The 21,508-nt window shown below is 41.3% G+C and overlaps 1 protein-coding gene across 4 annotated transcripts in view; it reads right to left on the bottom strand.

The window, feature by feature from the left end:
- PREX2 (phosphatidylinositol-3,4,5-trisphosphate dependent Rac exchange factor 2) overlaps window positions 1-20,102 on the bottom strand; it is a 104,962-nt gene extending 84,860 nt beyond the window's left edge. Inside the window, exon 1 of one of the 4 annotated variants that reach the window (XM_079983029.1) lies at window positions 20,073-20,102. In XM_079983029.1, the coding sequence (XP_079839155.1) occupies window positions 20,073-20,087 (15 nt within the window). In that variant the 5' untranslated portion in view covers window positions 20,088-20,102. Of the gene's footprint in view, window positions 1-13,558; window positions 14,222-15,326; window positions 15,429-20,072 lie in introns of those variants that run through there. The other 3 variants (XM_079983030.1, XM_079983027.1, XM_079983028.1) reach the window with 3 other exon arrangements.
- Between the last annotated feature and the right edge of the window lie 1,406 nt (window positions 20,103-21,508).

Raw genomic sequence — 21,508 nt, 5'->3', positions numbered from 1 at the left:
CCATGGACTGCAAGAAGATCAAACCTCTCCATTCTGAAGGAAATCAGCCCTGAGTGCTCACTGGAAGGACAGATCGTGAAGCTGAGGCTCCAGTACTTTGGCCACCTCATGAGAAGAGAAGACTCCCTGGAGAAGACCCTGATGTTGGGAAAGATGGAGGGCACAAGGAGAAGGGGGCGACAGAGGACGAGATGGTTGGATAGTGTTTTCGAGGTTACCAGCATGAGTCTGACCAAGCTGCGGGGGGCAGTGGAGGACAGGAGTGCCTGGCGTTCTCTGGTCCATGGGGTCACGAAGAGTCGGACACGACTAAACGACTAAACAACAACAACAACCAGCCCAATGAAAGGTGCTAACAGGGGGATGTGGAATTCCCATGACATATGTTTGAACAACACATTTAACCCAGTAGTGGCACATTCAGGGCAGCAATATTTACCTGGCTTCTCAGTGTGGCAAGTCACTGCTAGTTCCTGAGAGGGGGAGGGCGAGCCAGAAGATTAGCTCTGCTGCTGAGCCCACATCCAGCTTCCCACAGCTTTGCTCCTCTTGGTAACCGGCAGTAACTTGCACCATTGCAAAGCCAGGTAAGCAAGGCCATGCTGCCCAGCCAGGCATTACTGATTTAACCCTTGGAAAGTGTGGTGAAGGAAGTAAAGAAGGAGAGGGGATTTCCAGGACAATTGCTTGAATAGTGCACTTAATCCCCATTATTGCAGCTCAGTAGTAATCACATGTTGTGCATGCTTGTCTGCCATTACACCTTTTTTCTTCATGGAAGCCCATGAAGTGCTTCTGGAGCAACAGGACACCGTGACGGAAACCAGAGCACATGGAAACACATTCTACCTTCCCACCGCAGCGGTACTTATTTATCTACTTGCACTGGCATGTCATTCATTTTAAATGGTACATATATATTTTAAAAGCTCAATCTCATAATCAGCATGAAGAATCACAGGATTTCCAAAAAAAATTCCACAAATTTTAACCAGGTATAATGCAGATACTATAATCCTGATAGACAGCTTCAATAGTTGTTGTTTAAAAGAAAAATTGTTTAATTCCCTGCATTAAAAAAAACCTCAGTCATAAAATATGGACAGAGGAAGCCAAAGGGATGTGAGAGTCTAATTAGAAAACTATGCATAACAAACTCACAAGTACATACTTGATAACATTGTAAATCCCAGTAACTGAAAGCTGACTCACTCTGAATACTATATGGCTCACTCCCAATACTCACTCTAGATAACTCCCCTTTACCCCATTCAAAAATCCTATCAATTAGCTGGAAAGAAAAGTTGCATATTTTACTAAATCCTTATTAAGAGTGCACTGTGTTATCCCATCTAATTCAAAGAACAAACCATAGAGAAATGTATAATCTACATGGGAATTATAATTCAAGAAACAAAGTATTTTCTGTCCAGAGTTGGATGTATTTCTGATATTTTATGTTATGGCACTCTGCTCACTGAAGCAAATTGGCTGCTACAAATGAAAAGAAGATTTTGCATCTAATCAACAGCATGAATTTAGGTTGAAAACTGTTGTACAGGGACTTCTTTGAGGCGTCTGGGCTGACTGCCATCCTTGCATTTGTGAATGAAATTGCATGACCAATCCACCTACCTCTTTCCACCACCGCCCTCCCTACCTCCCAAGATACCATTAAGGTCTTTTGCTGCTTCCTTTACTCAACGGACAGACCAGGTAACTGTTCTAGGATCTAGAAAGGCATTCAACATCTTCAAAATGATCAGTTACATGTCTACTCTCCCCAGTGTTTAAGCACCTGTTTTCTGCATTACTATGGAACAAGCTCTCCTTTACTTATAGAACTTGACAGTTAGCTACTATGTTGGTCTTTGTTCCAACAACACTAATATTACTCTGTGGTCATATTATTTTATTCAAGTTACACTTGTAACTCAAATCTTCCATACTGTTCTGTGAGTTTATAAAATGTTTCAGCTCAGAAAGGGAAATCCCAGCAGCTCAAACTTCTCTTTTGTAACTTGTTATTGGCAGGATCAGCAGCTGCTGTAGTATTTATTCATCAGTCAGCTTCACTGTTCTAGTCCCCAATTCATATAACAGAATTCTACTACTGATGCCAGCAATTAGAATTCTACTTTACAGAAAGAAGCAAATCCATTGATCAGAATAGCATGGTTTAAACTCTAACTCTTCTGTGTGTATAACATCCCAGAACATTATGAAGAAAATACATCCGCTATCTTTATTTTTAACTACTGTATTATTGTCAGTTCCACGGACATAATCTGTCTTTGGCAAGTATAAGCTTTGACTTACATCATTCTGACAAAGGCTTGCTTTCAGAAGCAATATTATAAAGCTACAAAAGCAAGCCTCTTGCTAAGTGATTCATGATCATATTGCAAATTACAATATCTTTTTTAGTGTGTCAACAAACTATAAGTTGCTCAAAGGTAAAAGCAATGGGCAACCATTTTTCATACGTACAATTATTAAATATGTAACTCTTCATAACTTTGGAATGGAAAGGAATGTAACATAGTAGGCTGATAAAGGCTAAGAAATCGCACACACTGGGTTCCATAGAACAAGGAATCACTGAAGGTTAACAAAATAGGAAAAGGAAAAGGAAACTGAAAGGGTTGGTTTTTCGGGGGGGGGGGAGTGTCAAACAAACACTTTTAAAGAATAAAAATGTTGCTAAGCATACACAAAGAACTATTGAAATAGGGATGTTTTAAGCATGGAAGGTGGAATGAGATATACTGTTATGAGTTGGGGGGGGGAGGCAGCGTGTTAAGTCATATGTCATGCCCCTCTAATCCTTGCATCCAGCAAATCTTAACAGGTAATCAAGCACTCTAATTCCTGGAATAGCCAAACTAGCTTCCTGGTGAAGTGATGAGGATTAAGGGGCTTGGTGTGAGACAGCAAATGGGTGGGGGGCTCCCTCAACAGACAAAGCCAGACTTGAGGGCACAGAGTTGAATTAATGTGAACTATAGGCATAACAGCAAGCTGGAGAGAGAGACAGAGCAATGTTTGATTTCTGTTTGAATCCAAGGCTGTAAGATGGAAGATAGTGAACAAAGTATGTGTTAAGCCTGGGTTTTGCACTGTAATCATTCCCTTGTCTGGGCCTCAAATGCCCTGTGGTGTAAGTGTACTTTAAGTCCATTTGTTCCTCCACCCATCATATTTAACTGGACTCATGACAAGCTAATTTATCAAAAAACATCTTTTAGATTTTTTTAGTGCAACCAATCATTTCAGTAAGAGTCATATGACTATTTATTTGCATTAGCAGTTGCTGTGTCTGGTGGTCACCCCAGGATGCTTTGGAAACCTTTCTGTTCTCTGCCGTGGTAGTGGTAGAATACTTCTTCTGCATTTAGAAAACAATACATAGAAATTGTTTGGGTTTCACACGGTGCACCTATTTATATTAATAGCCATTATTTTAAAATGGAAGATCAATAATTTAGTTTTCCTGAAAACACCCAAGAAACATCCATTTGTGTGCTGTTGAAATGGTTTCAAGATAAATTGCCAGCATGGCAGTAAATAAAAATAAACGGAAAATTGCTTTTTCTTTATTCATCTGTCTGAAGAAAACAGCCATAGTTGTTTAGAGTACAAACTCTAAACATTAGAACAAAAATAACAGGAAAAATCCCTTCCCTTGTTTTCAAGTCAACCTGATCACATCTGCAGTTGTGTGGATATACACACAAAAAAAAGAAAAAGTCACAAGCCTCTATTATGTTGTTAGTACTTGGCACCAAAACAGTCTCTAGCCTTTATTTTATTGAATTTATATACTGCCTTATACCCAGAGGTATAGGACTGCATAGGAGTTTCATTAAATAATCAAGACTCTGACACCTCAATTTCAGTTTCAATCCTGGCATCGCATGGAAAGTAGATGCCAGACAGTAATTACTACTGTATCTGTTAAAGTTTTAGGTCTTGCCTCTGACAAAGCATCTGTATGCAGCTTGATCAGTTCACTAGTAGCAAGCTATTATGTGGGAGTATTGTTTCCACCCCTGCCAATTATAAAACAGAACTGGAAACCTGGGTGCTACAGACTGAAGAAGATTGGTGCCCTAGAGCTTTAAAAGCTACAGATACTGACCCTCCCCAGGGTCAACTAGCTCCAACTTTCTGAGTTCCATTCCTCCTCAGGATCCAACCATTCTCTTCATGACATTACCACAGGACTCATGACACCATCTGAACCCAGGCTCATGGTTTATCTCCCTGACACAAACCACAAGTGGTATGCCACACAACAAACCTTGGCTACAATTCATGGTTTGTCTGGAGAAACTTTTGATGCAACGCTAAGTCAAACCATGGCTTAACTCACAGTAATGCAGCAGCAGGTAGAAGTAAAAAAGGTAAAGGACAGTTAAGTCTAGTCAAAGGTGACTATGAGGTGTGGCGCTCATCTTGCTTCAGGCCAAGGGAACCGGTCCACAGCTTTCCAGGTCATGTGACCAGCATAACTAAACTGTTTCTGGCACAAGAGAACACCATGATGGAAGCCAGAGCACATGGAAATGCCATTTATCTTCCTGTCACAGTGGAACCTACTTATCTACTTGCACAGGTATGCTTTCGAACTGCTAGGTTTGCAGAAGCTGGGACAGAGCAACTAGAGCTCACCCTGTCAGGCACATATGAATCAATGATCTTCCAATCAGCAAGCCCAACCACAGGAGGATCAAAGCAGTTGCAATCCTCTCTCTGGGAATCCACACTACATTCAATGGGGCTAGTGACTGCATTGTTAATTTCTCTTTCATACAGTATTCATTCATTTTGGATCTAATACTGTCACAGTTTTAACATGGTTCATGCATGTCTCATAATTTTTCATTCAAACCCCTAGTTTGCTTTCTCCTTTTCTTTTTCTATTTGCAAGTTCTAATAAATTGAAAAATTAATCACCACATCCTGCATTTTCTGCATTGAATAATACAAATTGTAACAAGTTCTAAACATATGTTGCATTAGTTACAACTTTCGTATTCTCACTCAATTCATCACTTATTTTTTGCTGAATTGCTAGTGAAAAACATCAAACTGACTTTGAACTTGTGCTTAAATTAAATAAATGAATTGACATTGTGAAATATGTATATTTGATGTGTTAAAATGTTTAATTATTACAACAAAATACTTCATTTACTACTCTTCTTGGGTGTCTGGACTTTTTACATGTTTGACAGCTATTGGATGAACTACAAAAGTCTGAAAATAATTTCCTGCAAATAAAATGCATTCAATTTTCTTTTGTTTTCTTGCATGTACATCAAAAATAAGTATTCTACCTTATAAAGAATGCAGGTGGTGCTATTGATATTTAATCCTTAGTCACTAAGTAACCATTCACTGTTTTCCTCACTTTGTAACAGAGTAGACAAAAACAGCAGAAACTGGAAGTGAATGGAAGTGATTTTGACTTTCTATGGTAATTGTGTTTCAGCTTCCTCTTGACTTTATATGATGCATCAGCCATACAAGTGGTGTGTTAGAGAGCAGAGGAAAAGGAAATCGCACAACCTTATCAAAAAGCACAGCCAGCTGAAGTCTTTCCCCTTCCCATTAAAAAAATTCCACAACACACTGTGCAGCTTTCTTAGCCATTATAAAGTCACAAATTACCGTACTATATATATTTGATTAATACTTTTTCAATGAATAAAATACAAGCCATTTGGAAGTGAGATATGGAACACAGTTAAGATAACTAACATGCAAGAAATCTAAATTTAGATCCCTGGTTACCTTGTGTTGACATAGACTGGGGGGAAACTTGAGAGGTCAAGAAACACATTGCATTTCTTTAATTCGGTCGCCCATTTTTGTGTTAAAAATAGTGCCAAAGTGTTCCTACAATATTGTGGATTACCCTCCTGCTCTGAACTTACCATACCTTCTCAAGCTCCCCAACCCAGCACACATAACATGTTTCACAGGTCAAAATGCACATCCTTCTATGTGTAATGCTGTGCCTGCAACCTGCTGCTGGATGCTATGATCTGTAGATGAGGGTCCCTGAACAACACATCTCTGATTCCCTGCCTAAATCTGTACACTACATCATAAGCGCAAAACAGCAGAGGTTTCTGAGACCCCTTTCTCTTGAATCTAGTGATGAGCAAATTCCCTATAGCTTGACCTGGAACTGGGCTCAGCAAACAAGACTTTGTTTTTAATTGAAAACCATGTCTGTGTTTTTCTGAAGCGAGCTTTGAAGCTTGGACCTCATCATACAGAGTCAGAATATCTTATTTCTCCTGTTTCTCTTTTTGTATAAGCACCTTGGACCTCACTGCTCTCCCTCCCCATTTACCTAGCAGTGACAACATTCAGGACTTAATGGAATGCCTCCCACCGTAGTGTCAGCAGAACCAGCAGGAGCGGGTGCTTGCTAGAAACAGTCTTCATCCTTAAATGGCCTGGGCACTTCTAAGCTTTCAAAGGAACACTATTTCCTGCAAGGGGGTTATAGTTTCCTGTGCCTCCTGATTCAATGCACAAAGGTAGGTTTGCCTGGGAAGAAGGAAAAACTCACACGCAAGGCAGGGTAGCAGCCAGAGGAAAACACCATCACAAATCAAGACAAACCTGAATTAAGAGCATAGGCACAGTCTGCTGGATCAGCAGCCCATCCAGCCCAACATCCTGTTCTCAAAATGCCTAACAATGTGAGAAACCAGCAAACAGGATTTCAGCACAAGAGCACTCTCTCCTCCTGCAGTTTCCAGCAAGTAGCACCCAGAAGCATTGATGCGTCAAACTGTGGCGGCAGAGCATAGCCATCATGGCCAGTAGCCTTTGATAGCCCTCTCCTCCATGGATTTGTCTAATCCTCTTTGAAAACCATTTTTGCTGGTGGCCCTCACTGCCTCCTGGGAGTTCCAGCACTGCATGAAGAAGTGCTTCCTTTTATCTGTCTTTAAGGGACGCGGGTGGCAGTGTGGGTTAAACCACAGAGCCTAGGACTTGCCGATCAGAAGGTCAGCGGTTCGAATCCCTGCGACGGGGTGAGCTCCCGTTGCTTGGTCCCTGCTCCTGCCAACCTAGCAGTTCGAAAGCACATCAAACTGCAAGTAGATAAATAGGTACCACCCAGGCAGGAAGGTAAACGGCGTTTCCGTGTGCTGCTCTGGTTCGCCAGAAGCGGCTTAGTCATGCTGGCCACATGACCCAGAAGCTGTACGCTGGCTCCCTCGGCCAATAAAGTGAGATGAGCGCCGCAACCCCAGAGTCGGTCACAACTGGACCTAATGGTCAGGGGTCCCTTTACCTTTACTAATCTTCCAGCATTTAGCTTCATTGGACGTCTGCAAGCTCTGCTGTTATGAGAGCAGGGTGTGTGGGTGTGGGTGTGGGTGTGGGTGACTTTCTCCATTCCATGCATATTTTTATACACTTCTATCATATCATCTCTTAGTCACCTTTTCTCTAAGTTAAAAAGCCCCAAACATTGCAACCTTTCTTCATAAGAGATGCACTGCATCCCCTTGATAATTTTGGCTGAGGTGAGGTGACCAGCACTGCACACAGTATTCCATAGAATTATGGTATAACAGAATTATGATACTGGAAGATTTATTTTCAATTCCTGTCCTAATGATCCCTAGCATGGAATTTGCCTTTTTCATGGCCACCATGCACTGGCTTAAAATCTCCATTGAGCTACCTATTACCACCCAAAGTCTCGTTCCTGGTTTATCACTGCCAATTCAGATCCCATCAGTGTATATGTGAAATTAACATTTCACTTTACAGTTGTTTACATTAAATTGCATTTGCCATTTTACGGCTCATTTACTCAGTTTAGCTAGGTCCTTTTGGAGCTCTTTGCAATCTCTTTGTCTTTTAACAACCCTGAACAATTTACTACCATCAGTAAACTTAGCTACCTCACTGCTCACTCCTAACTCTAGCTCATTTATGAACAAGTCACAGTATCGATTTGGGGGGGCGGGGCTTCACTTTCTACTTCTCTACATTCAGAGAACTGTTCTTTGCTCATGAAACTCAACCAATTTCTGATCCACAAGAGGACTTCTCTTATTCCTTGACTGCTAAGCTTACTCAGGAGTCTTTGGTGAGCTACTTTGTTGAAAGCTTTTTTGTAAGTCCAGGTATACTATGTTGACTGGATCACCTCTGTATAGTATAAGTTTATTGCCACTAGGTACATTTCAACAAATGATCAATGGTTAAACTATTGGGACAGAAACTTACTACAGTGTTATATCTTCTATTTTGTAGGTTACATGATTTTGACTCAAGAATAATATAGATTAATAACTGAATTCAAAGATAAAAATGTGAATAAGTAAAATATGTTTGTCCAGTTAACAATAAAAATAACAATCCTAAAAATTATGAGATTTATATAAGAAATTTATAAGATGCTGGTCCCTTGTTTTAAATCTCCACATAAGCATTGTTAACAGCTCGTTTATTAAGAAGTGTTTATACAGCTCCCTGTCAGGGCTCTCAAAACAGACCTGTGGCAGGGCTTTTCCTAGGTCAAGAAGAATGAGAAGAGAGCTAGGTTGTACTAGACAGACAAATATTCAGATAGATAGACAACAACAACGTCTTTAAAGCAACACAGGAATGTTTTTTTGAGACAGGCAGCTATTCCTCTAGAACTGCTGCCAGTTAATGTGAAATCTTGCCATCTAAACTTTAGATATATGTTACAGATATAGCTCTAAATTCTGGATGAGCATTTTAAACTTTTAGAGCTAAGACTTCAATGTTTACTTTATTTTTATTTCCTGTTTACTGTGTCTCGGGACTGGATGTGTGTTGATGTTATCATGCTTTCAGCTTTTCAATCTAAGCAAGTCTTTGCTTTGAAGAGCCTTAATTACCTCCGGTATATTAATTCAAGAGTCACCGTCTCTGCCTTAGTATTGCATCACAAGATGCTCTGAAAAATTTGACCTGTGTTGAAGTTAATGGCCAAAGTTCAGTTGCAATCTGGAGAATCAGTATATAGTGGTGGCTGAACCAGGCAACCCCCCACATAATTTGTCCAAATTCCATTGTCAGAGCCAAGATTGAAATTGGAATTCATTCTGAGGCAAGAGAACAAGAATGAAAACTGGGGAATTAGAGAGGCTGGAAAGACTCCATGATGAAAGTAGATGGGATCCATCAAGGCAGGAAAATATAGTACCAAAGGAAGACCTTGGGGCTGTATGAAAACAGTTCCTTTGATAAGAAGCTATGTTTAACATGGAAAGATATATGACCATCAGAGAACTAGGGGTGTTCAGAACTATCTTTGTTCAGCAGCTACCAGAGCCCCTGTTTCAAAACCAGCAGGCTCCTGATATATCTTCTGAGATAATAACACTGGACTCAACAAAGGGCTGTTATATAGCAGCAGGACAAATCAGAGGGCTGGGAAAGCTCTAGTCCAGTGGATCTTCTTATGAGTGAGCATCCTAAACTGGAATCATTCCTAATGTATGTAATTCTACTTCTCTTTGCAGGTGTGGTTACAAAAGAGAAGTAGCAAAACCTTTGGGGGAAAGTAGGGATGGATCTCTTATTCGGGGGAAATAAATAGGTGGTGCAAACATAGAGAGGAAAAGGTTCTGATCTTCCTTCTTTTATGCAGAGTGTCCAAGTCAGATTGCTGTTTAGGTTTCTCTGTTCTTTCCCTGCCTCTGACCTTTCCTTGATTCTCCATCTTTCATACATAATTTCTATGACATCAGACCAAATTATATGTTAGTGTGAGTGTGATCACCGATCCTTTGCATGGATCCTGCTTGGCTACTAGATTAACAAACTTCCTGTGGTTTTTAGTTTTGTCCCCTAAATGAGCTGAAATGTCATTGTCACTGTCTGGACCATGTAAAATATTTCCTGGCTGGTGTAAAGATTTCAAAGATAGGCCCAAAGAATAAAAAGTCTTTCAGCCTCTTGTAATGGGCAGTGCATCATCTGTTGTACTGAACAAACTTTTAGGAAACCCAAGTTCCTTTGATGTTGTTGAACCACAGAGAAATCAGCAATAGCCTGAAGATTAATTTCAAACATCAAAAAGAACAGCATATCAAATAATTTCTCTGAGGCTTCCCCAGAGTTCACTCACCACTTCAACAGAAATCTCAATTTTTGCACAATTATTTTTTTTACCTAATGTAGTATTTATTATACACTTATACAAATCTACTGTGTGACCATACTTGGAATAGTGTACAGTTATGGCCACCAAACCTCAAAAATGTGTTTGCAGAGATGGAAAATGTGCAGAAAAGGGCAACTAAAATGATCAAAGGGATGGAGCGACTTCCTCTGAAGAAAGGCAACCGTGTTTGCATCTCTTTTTTGCATAAACATATTTGTGGTGTATAAAACGATGCATGCTGTGAAGAAAGTGGAAAGAGAGTCCTTTTCCTCCCTTCTAATAACACTGGGAGCCAGGGTTATCCAGTGAAGCTAAACAGTGGGAGACTTCCATAGTGCAAATTCCGCTATGGAATTCACACTACAAGATGTGGTGGTGACTATCAACATGGATGGTTTCAAAGGTGATTATACAAATTAACAGATAAGACTATCAGTAGCTACTAGTCAAGATGGATCCAGTACCAAAGGCAGCATGCTTCTGAACATTAGTTACCTGGTATCACAAGTGGGAGAGTGCTACTACTGCACTCATCTCCTGCTTGCAGCTTCCCATAAGGATGTAGTTAGTCGCTGTGTGAACACTATGCAGGACTAGATGGACATTTGGTCTGATCTAGCAGTGCTCTTCTTATGTCCGTATTAATGCATTACTGTATGCGTATGGTTTTGCCCAACCTATGTACCCTGTGCCCTCCTAGCAGTAGTTGGCAGCTACTAGCACCCAAAGGAAAATGAATTATAATCCTATTCCTATGCATGTTTACTCATTACTAAATCCCATAGTGCTTAGTGGGACTTACTTTCATGTAAATGTGCACAGCATGGCAGCTGTAGTCTCACAATGAGATCAAGAAGAAAATGACAGACCAAGGCAACAATCCAAAAACCCCACTGTTGCAGAGGTCATATGCATAAGAATGTCTAGGCCATCAGCACCGCTATTCTTTCACATTTGTGTAATATTCATAAACTGTATTTTCAGGAAATTTGAATTTATTTTTTCATGTAATATTAGAACATCTTGAGTTTCCCCACCTAAAAAGTACTTCAGGGATTCCCTGCAACAGAGTTCTGCTTCTTTGCAAGTTTCCACATTATCTAACTAATAAGAGAAGTTAATTCCAAGGTCCAGTTCACTAGGTCACAATACTTGACCATCTGACCCAGTATTGTCTACTCTGATTGGCAGCAACTCTCTAGGTTATCACCTGAGGGCATTCAAGTCACCTGCTACCTATTGTCTTTTGCTTATTTATTTAATTTGATGCCAGGCCTTGAACCTGGGGCCAGAGGTGGAGCTAGCTGCTCTGGCACCTGGAGTAGTACACATGCTGTGCACCCAGGGGCGGGGCGAGCATCCCAGGGCCACACCCACCTCACCCCCCCTTCCTCCGCCAATGCCTGGGGTCTTCTGAATGCAAGGCCTGTGTTCTATGATTGAGCTATTGCCCTGGTTCTATGATAGAGCTATTGTAGGTAAACAATGCGGAGTTCAGTCATATTGGGACACTGTCCTGAACAAGCTTAAAAAGGTAAAGGTGTAAAGGGACCCCTGACCATTAGGTCCAGTCGTGACCGACTCTTGGGTTGCGGCGCTCATCTCGCTTTATTGGCCGAGGGAGCTGGCGTACAGCTTCCAGGTCATGTGGCCAGCATGACTAAGCCGCTTCTGGTGAACCAGAGCAGCGCACGGAAACGCCGTTTACCTTCCTGCTGGAGCGGTACCTATTTATCTACTTGCACTTTGACGTGCTTTCGAACTGCTAGGACAACCTTACATGCACACAAATCCCACTGGAATATATAGGCACTGCACACTTCAATTTTTTACCAGAACCTTAGCTTGAAACTCTAGCTAGCCTGCACACATCCCAATCTTCACAGGTGTTAAATGCAACTTACATTTTATTCAACCCAAAGATTGCACCACCATCACCCTCCGCAGCCTGAACTAAGATGTAATATTTGTGTCAACAGCTTTATTTTTCAGGAATGACCAACATTGTACTAAATATACAGACAAAACAAGATCTCAGGAGTTTTCAACTTGTTGACACTTTTTAGAGCAAATTCAAGGTGCATCAGATAAGGAGCAAAAAATACTTTAACAGCTAGATTTTGTGTAAAACAGAAGCTGAATGAGAAAACACAGTATAGTGTGTTACTCTCTACTGTTGGTCTTCTTGCCAAAAGCCAAGCTGAGGATTTTCTCTTGCATGATAAAGTTCACAGATCTCAGAAAACTACCGGTAAGCAGGAAGTTTGCTGTTTGAAAGATTTCCCCCTCAGGATGAGAAGGGGCAGAAGAGAAAGAGAAATGTGAGGGGTATTATGACAGGCACTCCACAAAACTAAGCAGACAACTTGAGATTTGTTTATCCCAAAAGCTTCTTAAGTGATGCTGCCAATAAATGTGTAAATTAAGCCAGGAGGTAATATAGAGATGTTTGCGTTTATGATCCTTCACAGGAAGTTCTACCTTCCTTGTTTCTTTCAGAAGTCTGCTTCATCCAAATGCAAAAGCTTCTTCTTTTACACTGAATTCGGCCCTATATAAAAGGTGTGTTACCTTTACAGCTGTGCAATTCATAGTCATTTCAATCATGGGTCACCAACTTATTACCAAAATAAAATTTTGAATAGAAGGATGTCAAGGGGTGGGGAGAAGGGGCAAAAGCTACATGTGGCTTTAATATTGAACAGCTGCTATAGATCAAGCATCCCCCCCCCTTTTGCTTGTGTGTGCGCCTCTCTCTCTCTCTCTCTCTCTCTCTCTCTCTCTCTCTCTCTTTTACCCCCTGCCAGCATACTGTGTTACAAGGATTATTGTAAATACAGAGACTGTGGCGCCTTAGGAGATGAAACTCTAAACTTCCAACAGTTAATATCCCCCCAAATGCCATTCAACCAAATGTACCTGAGGCAAACAGCACTCACTACTTTTCAATGTCTGTGCCCAGAGAGAAAGTTTGTTCGTTTGAAATGTTAGCTCCATCACATCTTCAACACAAAAGCAACATGCTTAAAATCAGCTGAGGAAAATACATGTCACAAGAAACACCACCCTACCCCCCATTTTCTCCTCTAAGGAGGAAAAACCACAACATGGCTTTACAAAGAGACCTGGATCACCAGGAATTCGCCTCAAAACTTCTCTCTTTTTTTTCTCCTACTTGGTCCCCAAAGCTTTTGAGTTCCTCTAGGAAAACCATTCCCTTCCCCCTCCTCTCTACTGGCAAACTTGGCAAGGGGGAAAGATGGGGAGAGGGAGGGAGGGAGGGAGAGAGGAGCAGGCTGGTTGTTTGTGCACAAGAAGTTCAGGACGAGGCGCCCGAGGAGCCCCGCGCGGAGGGGGGAGGGGCGGGCAACTCACCGACACCAGAAACTCCAGAGTGGCCACATAGTCGCGCTCCGTCTTCAGCAGCTCATTCAAAACGCACACCCGGAGGCGCAGCTGCTTCTCGGGGTCTTTCCCGCTCTCTCCTTTCCCTTCCCCTTTGCTTTCTTCGGTCATTGTGTCCTATTCCACCGCCACCCCCGAAAGAAGCGCCTTCGAAACTTTCCTTCCCCTCGGCTCCTTCTCGTGTTTGGCGAGGCGGCCGGCAGGGGAGGAAAAAGGCGGGGAAATTCCCTCAGGGGTTCAGAAAAGACCACAACAAAAGAGCCCGCTCCGTTGCATGGCGAGGCCGGAGCTCGCTTCGGTGGGCTCCCCTCACTATCCCAGCTGTGGAGGAGCAGCTTCGCTCCCTCCACCCCTCGCCTCTCTCCCCCTCTCTCTCAAGTGTCCTTTCCCAGTCAGGAAGAGGGACCCAGCCTGAAGGAAGTGCGAGTGGTCACCAGCTCTCGGCTCTCTTTGTATGACTGTGGGGAGATTTGGAGACTTCAAGCAGCAGCAGCAGCAGCAGCAGCAGCAGCGCCTGGACATTAATCAAAAGCTTTGTATCCATGTGACTCCGACCCCTTTCCCTCGCCTGCGCCAAATCTCAGCGAAAAGCAAAGGAAGCACAACCTTGGGAAACGGTTGCGTGCCAGCAACTGCTTGTTTCACACACAAGCTTGTGCGCTTTTGGAGTTTGTTTCGGGGCTAATTGGAGATCTCCCAGTTGAGAGGCTGCGGCTTTAAAATGTCCCAAACGAGCTAGACTGCTGAGATTCTGGCTCCGAGTTTGTTATTCTTTGTGTTTCACAGCCAGTCACGGGTCGTGCCTCCTACCCACACATTCCCACATAAGTATCATTTAAGATGCTAATGTATATGTGTGTGCTTTCGTAAATGCATGCACACATGCACACAATCACACAGAACCTATAATTAGGGATTGCTGTACAGTATATAAATACAAATCTGGTTAGTATACAGCATCGTACATGCATTAGTTGAGGCATAGGGGCCAACTCCCTGGGGCTTTGGGTGCCCACCCACAAAATTCCCATGAAGGGCTCCGGGCACCCACAAATTTTGGTGCCAGGGCCATGCACACTGCATGGCACCCATGGCCCCTGGTACCCATGGTCGTGGGGCCAAACTGGCACTCCTGAGCTGAGGTATTTGGCAATTTGCTGATCTAAAACTGGATGTACCTCTCATGGCAGAAGCCACAACAAATAAGGAATTCAGTTTATAATAGCTGTACATCCATTTGTCAAAAAACAAACAAACAAACCCAGGAGCCTTGTGCAGATGACCAATTTAGGTACAGCCTACCTGTAGGGCTTAATCACACTTGTTGGCACACCTGCCTTCCATGCATTACATTTGCACAGGGCCCTATGCATGTACATCCAAATGTATGTTGTCTGCCTCCATTGCTGTAGTGGAATGGAGCCTATCTACATTCTGGTATATGCTAATAGGTCCCTGTGCAAGTGTAATTGATCTGTAGAAAACACAACCTGAAAAAGAGACCATGCACGCACTTTTGTAAACTAAGAAAATAATAAAAATTAAAAATAAATAAATGTGCATGTTAGCAAAATTATAGCATCTCCTGCATTCTGATTACATGAGGTCACTGAAGCTCCACTCTGGCACCCTTGGCATTTTAAATATATGCAGCTATTTAGTATACAGAATACAGGTTTACTATTGCCCTGGCCATGCTTCTAAAACATTGGATTCAAATTTTCACTGAGATACTTACAATGGAACACTTCCCTATGTTGTTATCCCATCAAGTGTATGTTGGTGAGCTAAAACTTTACTGACTCTCGCAATAGGAAGCAATGGAGGGGCAGTTCAAAAGAAAGCTTGAGAGCCACCAGAGAAAAGGCAACAAAATAAGAACAGTAAACCCTCTGTTTTCTTTCCTTTAATGTGTGTATGATTTAGAAAGCCCCATCACAAATTGTGTCATGAGCCAGGGTACAGAGAAGCTACTGTCTCCTGTGAAGAAGAGGAGTTTTCCTGTAAAGATACTAGTGTGTGTGTAAATGCCTTTGACAGTATTTATCAAAGCATCTTGATCATGCTGTTTGCAAGAGAGAGTTTGTTTGATGTACATTATGAGATTTTGCAGCACTTGGACTAGGGTTTGAGAATGTTGGCACTTCAGACAGCATACAGGTGTTTCACATAAATTTAAAAAGTGACCAACACGGTTACTTGAAATTCAGATATTCCCATTGCTTGCAATATCCTTGGGTTGCAAACACACCTATCATTGTAATTGTTTATTAATTGTCCTCCACCTATGTCTCAAGGCAATGTTCAAAATATGGGAAGTACTTGGAAGAAAATTATATTTCAATTGTTTAGTATTTCAGTGCTTGACAGGCTATGTTGGCTCAAGTAAAGTGGGCATTCCCTTATATTAAAAAATGTTTATATCCTTTCTTTAATAATGCAATCTGCAGTTTCTCAGTGTTAGGTCACAATATTGATTCCCCCCCCCCCCATCTTGTTGATGCTTTCTTTGATTCACAAAACAAATAAACATTTTCTTAAAAATCAAATATGCCTATATTCCTATGTAACATGTATAAAATTTGCTGCCAAACATGGGTGGATCCATATAAATATTTACCTCTGCCTTCCTTTAGCTGAAGGCCCCAGACCAGTAGGGTTAAATTTTTATATAACCCACCCACATTTGGTGGCAAACTTCATACATATTACATAGTATCCATCTAGTAAAGCTTCGCAGTGCCCTAGGAAAGTCTCCTTTTTCTGGATGTCTTTTTGGATTTACCCAGATGCTGAATCCAAAGGTCTTTGCAAGGGAATGTCCACTTCCTGCTACCCCTGCCATGTGGCTCAAAATCCTGCCTTGCCAGGAGCTGTCCAGCAAGTCAGTGATCTGGAAGTTTAGATAGCAAGGGGAGCTGTCCAACAAGGAGTAACAGGAAGCACACCAATATTAGGTGTTGTTTCAGCACTAACTAGGCCCCAACTAAAAAACTTTAGAGTGTTGATTCCATTGGACCATTCTCAGGAAGCAACACTATCCAGCCTCTGCTTCTTTGTTTCCAGTTGTTTTCCAGTTAAAACAGAGACCTGCTATAACCTGCTGCAACCCAGTGATGGGTTGTTAATAACTGTTAATAACAACATCTGTAACTGTATGTTTGGGTTTAACTTGTTTGGTTGAACTTGAGTGGTTGGTTGAACTTTGTTTAGCTTTCATCTCAGTTATCCTTCCATTATACATTTTATGCCCAGTGTCAGTGATGGTAAACCCCTCCTGAGAAATATAAGAAATTTCTCCACAACTCCCCCTTCTCAAAAAATACTCACTTTCATGGGAGACCAACAGTCCCATGGAAGAAGGGTGGGGTTATCACAGCCTGAGCTAGAATCTGCTTCCTACCAGCAAGTGGGCAGGAATATTGCTACTATTTTCCATCCGTTTACATGGTTATAATCTGTTTTGAAAATAACACTGAAACCATAGTTCAGCATTATGTGAATGAGCAGTGGTGCCCTTGCACTTTCTCACTTCCTTTGGTGTACTGGAAGCACCTGCCTTTTTTATTTTAAAGTAACTAAAGTCCTCTCTGATGTCTGAACTGGAAGAACTGTGGTTAGTTTAAACCAGAGGTGGCCAATATGATGCTGTCCAGGTGTGTTGAATTCCAGCTCCCATCAGCCACAAATCACATGGCTAATGGTAGCAACTGTACCTCAACAACAACTGGAGGGCTACTTTCGCTACCCTTGGTTTAAACTATAGTTTGTGTTAGCAAGTCAGTATCATAAACCATTATTTGATTCCAGCTTGTTTCAACAAACCATATTTTAAACTGTCCACATTCTTCTACCCCAGTTCATAATGACAAATTCTGCTTAATTTAAAATAGGAACACATAGTTTCTGGTCTCCCCGTCAGGGTTACTAAAGACAAAAAGGGAGGGAGGAGAACACAAGCCTGAGGCTTGATACTGCTCATTCATGTAACACTAAGCTATTGTTTAGCATTAAAACCAAAATGGGGCTATGTATTACAGATGGATTTCAGATTTATTGTAACTCATTTTGTAGTCTGACCAAAATAAATTCCATCTTTTTAGAATGTTAGCTTTGCCCTGCAGGGGATATGTAACTGTTAATAACAACATCTGTAACTGTATGTTTGGGTTTAACTTGTTTGGTTTAGCTTGAATGGTTGGTTGAATTTTGTTTACCCTTCATCTCAGTTATTCTTCCATTATACATTCTATGCCAGAGACTCAATACACAGAATAAAACTGAAGATGAGAAGGAAAATTGATGGTTGGAAATATTGTAAAATAAACTTTTAGCCTTGTTGTGAAAAAGGAATGACCAAAATATATTTATCAAAATATTTAGGTTTTCTCCAAAGTTATCTATGAATACAGTCTGGCACAAGTAAATGCTTAACTCTCATTGATATCAATAGGATTTACTGTCAGTTCTTTGATCAAGATTTGCCCTTGTTTGTTCCATTTATTGAAGGGGCAGATTCAATGGAGGCTTGTCTTGTGCTGGAGGAAGTAAGGGAGGCAATTTTCACTGATTTTCCCCTTTTCATAGAATCATACTCTAAAGTTGGAAGGGACGCCAAGGGCCACCAGGCCCAACCCTCTGCAATGCAGGAATCTCAACCTGTGGTGTCCCCCATCCAATTTGAAACCATACTGAACCCTGCTTAGCTTTGAAAATGTACTCAGAGTTTTATTGCTGCACCAGCCCCCAGGGCCACTTCCCTTGCTGTTCTGGTGGGCCCCCCAATCCTCCAGAACATCTTTTTGGGATGCAAATACAACTGTAGGTGAATGAGGGATTGATGGAAATAGCTGCCTCCTTTTCCTTCAACAGGAGTATCCCATAAGAGGAATTCTCCCTAGATCCCGACCTCTTACTTTGTGAGTACACCCACAGGTTTTACATCACTCTACGTGCTCCAAAGCCTTCCAGGTTTATAAAATAGTAAGTAATTTTAAAATTCTATATGATAACGGTTCTTCATGTCCCCCTCCATGAGAAGTCCAGAGGATGGCAACACAACAGACCTTTTCAGTAGTGATTGCCGGCTTGTGGAATGCTCTCCACAGGGAGGCTCGCTTGGCACCTTCATTACATATTTTTAGGCAACAGGCGAAAACATTATGTAGCTTTTAATTATATAAATTGTCTTTTAGATTTTTCTTTGTTTTCTTTTATGCTGGTTGTGAGAGAGAGTGTGTGTGTGTGTGTGTGTGTGTGTGTGTGTTTATATATTGTAAATCGCTTTGAGTTTCCTTGGCAAAAAAGTGACTAAGACATTTTAATAGTTAATAATAATAATAATAACAATACATTGTGGCATTAATTCCAATCACTGCTATTATGATCCCTACTTTATGCGTACTGAGGCTGGATTAATTTTGTCTTATAGTAAGAGTAAGAGCTTAGTATATATTACCATTTTTTACTTTCAGATGGAAAGTGGACTTTTCTTGGTAGTACTCTTATTCCTGTAATATATTTTAAACATTTTACATTAGAATTATTTTAGCTGAAGGCAAAATATTTGCATAAACCTTTCAAATTCTTTGTCAACATCTCTGGACTTCAAATGGGCTCCTTTCATTTTACTGCCTTTATTTGACTTTTTTCTTAATGTACAGGCAAAGAGTTTTGAAAGAGAATGAAATATTTATAAATAAGATTAGCATAAGCTAGGATAAAAATTATAAAGGTTATCATCTCCAGCCATGCTAAAATAATACACAATTATACATACTATGTAAGCTTTGTTGAAGCATACAATGTCAGCGTTTTCCATATTTTTAATAATATAACTACATGCATAATGTACAACAATATTTTAAAAGTTCAATTTAATCTGAATTGTGAATGCATCACATAAAAAAGATGCATTAAGAAAGAAAAATCCTGTGATTTATTTTACCTTTTATGTGATTTGCTTGGTTAAGGTTGCAGTCCTTTGCACATTTATGTGAATTCAATGGGACTTGCTTCTGAGTAGACATGTATAAGATCATACTGTAAAACGCTTTTTACAGAAATCTACAGAAATAATTGAACATACTAGATTTTCCCATCTTACATTTGGATAAACTTAAATAATTTATTTAATATAAGATAGCAGGGCTTAGAAGAAAGGTAACTTCTATTTAGTTCTACAAAGAACTGGCAAAAGATAACATACCTTTGATACACCTGTTTCCCTTATTGTCAGTATGTTGAGACCTCAGCGCAAGAGAAATGCGTGAATACAAGACTGTGCTCTACTTAATGGCTGCCTGTTTCACAGCACCCCACCCACAAAAGTGGGGAGACATGAAAGTAAGGCAACATTATATGCTTCCTTTGGGGAAGGCATCAGATTTTAAAAACAAAACATTCAATTTTATATTAAGTATGTGGCTAACACTGACCCAGTTTCATTCAAAACGGTTTGACTTTCATGTCTCTGCATCCTTACCAGAACACTGGTCATCTGTCCTGTGATTTCTGAGGGAACTCCCGCTCAACGCATGAATGATGAAGGCTGTTGTTCCTGGTTGTTTCATGTAATCTAGAAAATAAAAGCTCATTCAGTACATAGTAATTGAGAATAAACATGCTACTTGGTAAGATTCTGTGACACAGTCTGAGCAAACTTGATAGTTCATATATTCAGCATATGGGTGGCAGGGAGTTCCCTATCCTCACATCCTGGTCATTCAAGAGAAGTGAATGAACAATTGGCAGCACTGGGAATTTGTAAAATGGGGGTGTAGTGGGGGGTCTGGAGACTGAATTGGCTGCCTTCACACACACATTGGGTTGTCGTGCAGAACACTAGAGAAGAAACATTAAAACACAGGGGATGGTGGGAGCAGGATCTTGCAAGAATACAAGATGCTTCAAGGAGATTGATTTCAAAGTTTATAAACTAGATGCTAAGTTGATAAAATATCCACTCCAATAACAATCTGTTAAATGGTTGGTTTTCTGCCCTGTAGCTCCTGATGAGCTCCATACAGGTTGGCTGAAGGACCATCGTTGTTCTACTATGACTCAGAACTGAAATAGACAAGTTACAGGAGATTCCTTTCCACCATAACAATTATCCACTATTGTTCCCCAACATAGATTCCCCCCCCAACTGCTATTAGTCCTGCTGGGGGAAAAGACAGGTCTGTGTATTGTCTCTTGATTAACCGTGCCCCAACTCATAGAACTAACAGCAGTTCTGGGAAGGTGATTGTCACGGTCCAGTTCACGGGCGATCGAAGTCCCGGCTGGGGACGTTGGGACCATAGGCAAGATGGCGGGGTGGGGCAAAAACAGGAGTCCAGAAGCCAGGAGTCAGGAAGCCAAGAGTCTGAGGGTCAGAGAGCCGGGAGTCAAGAAGCCAAGGAATCAAGGATCAAGAACCAAGCAGTCAAAGAGCCAAACACAGCAAGGCAGGGAACATGTTGCTGTGGCAAAGAGCCGAAGGGAAATGCTGACCTTATATCCCTTCCTGGCTCTTGCCACAAGGAGTTGTGAGTTACCAATCGGCCTCACCTGTGCGGCCACGCCTTACCTCTTCAGAACAAACTTAGGAAGGCCCCAGCCCTGCAAAGTCCTACTGGTCACAAGGCCTGGCTCCTGCACGCACGCCCGACAGTGATTTTGCTTGGGAAAATAGATTTGAGGGACATTAAGGTACACTTCCAAGTGCCCCAATATATTTGAGGGCTTCCATGGCTGCTTTTGAGCTGAAATCAAAATGTCTGGTGATCCAATAATGCATCTCATCTATTTTCATCCTAAGAGAACTGCTATTCTACAGAAACTTTCCTGTGAGCAAGCCTAGTTGAACCCCACAGAGTTTACTTAGCAGGCATTCCACTATATCTTCACTGTCCAGAACTTGAGCTGTTTGCCCCC

Source organism: Podarcis cretensis (assembly GCF_951804945.1).
Source record: "Podarcis cretensis genome assembly, chromosome: 7".
Lineage (NCBI taxonomy): Eukaryota > Metazoa > Chordata > Lepidosauria > Squamata > Lacertidae > Podarcis > Podarcis cretensis.
Note: the sequence above shows the minus strand (reverse complement) of the source record. Positions and strands in the feature narration are given on the sequence as shown.